Here is a 1,221-nt window from a genome sequence, read left to right on the forward strand (position 1 = left end):
TGAATGGGACCGCTTTCCTACTCGAGCCGGTTTAACCAAAGCAAAATAACCTAAGTAATACAAAGTGTTAAAATACAGCGTAAAGATACAAAAACAGACATACTAATTCTAATTAGGAATGTAATTATGATGTTACATTTTTTAATAATCCACAATGATGCTTAGGAAATCACACCAACATAGATCACTGATTTGAATGAAATGCATAAATTTGTAGCAAAGCTTGGTAGTTACAAAAAAACAAAAAACAAAAAAAAATTACCAAAGAATGCACAAAATTAATGTTTATTCCACCTTTGTGTCATATTCCTGGATCCTTCACCCACGTTACATTGAGGGAAAAAAACAAAAAGCAAAACAAATGGGAAACTGAAATCAGAATCACTAATGTTATCAAGTAGGGAGACAAATAAATTAAAATCTAGCAGCCATCAGCAAGAGCACAGCACAGACGATGCTGTCGAAAGAAACAAAGAAAATTGCTAGAAAACGGGATGCGCCACACTCTGTCAGACCAGCGGGATGCTCCTGCACGCGGCGGAACATCGCGGAACTCCTCTCCCGCCAGGTGTGGAAACGCGAGTCCTTCGTGAGTCCTGGTGAACGGCGACTCTGCTGGCAACGTGACCCCCGCGCAGGGCAGCGGGCCAGGAACGCTTCCGCGGATGCTGGGGGCCATTCGGGGACTGTAACTCTTTGATTGGGACAGTGGACATTCTAGCCAAAATCAAAATAACATGTGAACACAGAAGTACAAGACAAAGGCGAATGAGACTTCTTATATCTTAGCAACATTTAGATGGAAATCAAATTTAAACGCAGTCCACTCTGCTGTCGAAGAGGCTTTGGTTCAGCTCCCAAATCTCGATTGCTTGACGCAGTCTCCTGTGAGGACACTCGGAAGGGGTCTTCTTACACAACAAACCTATTCTTAGTGGTAGAGCCGCTCTTGGTAGCCGTGTCTGCGTGGGACTGGTACCCAATCACTATCTTGGCAGGAAGTCCTAACCTCTCCTTGTATACCCTCCTAGACGGAGACAAGAAAGACGCGGTCAGCTGGCGGCGGACACCGAGCTCGGTCCTGCTGTCTGCGCCGAGCAGCGGCGGCCTCGGGCCGAGGCGGCAAGCACCCTCACCCCCTTCCTTCAGCAGGCGCCGTCCGCACAGCCCGTGCTGTGCCAACGACTGGGAGACGAGTGACGCCCGAGCGGGCCAGCCCCA

General features: G+C 47.8%; 1 protein-coding gene across 1 annotated transcript in view; it reads right to left on the reverse strand.

Annotated features, from left to right (window-relative positions):
- Positions 1 to 764: 764 nt before the first annotated feature.
- The window catches only part of LOC101628823 (eukaryotic translation initiation factor 4E-like), a gene marked incomplete at its 5' end in the record, with an annotated part of 5,285 nt that continues 4,828 nt past the window's right edge, over positions 765 to 1,221 (reverse strand). The window contains one exon of the mRNA XM_012734916.1: positions 765 to 1,027. Coding sequence (XP_012590370.1) covers positions 913 to 1,027 — 115 coding nt within the window. The remainder of the gene's footprint in view (positions 1,028 to 1,221) is intronic.

The sequence above is a fragment of the Condylura cristata genome, unplaced genomic scaffold (genome assembly GCF_000260355.1).
Source record: "Condylura cristata isolate star-nosed mole 26May11 unplaced genomic scaffold, ConCri1.0 scaffold00099, whole genome shotgun sequence".
Taxonomy (NCBI): domain Eukaryota; kingdom Metazoa; phylum Chordata; class Mammalia; order Eulipotyphla; family Talpidae; genus Condylura; species Condylura cristata.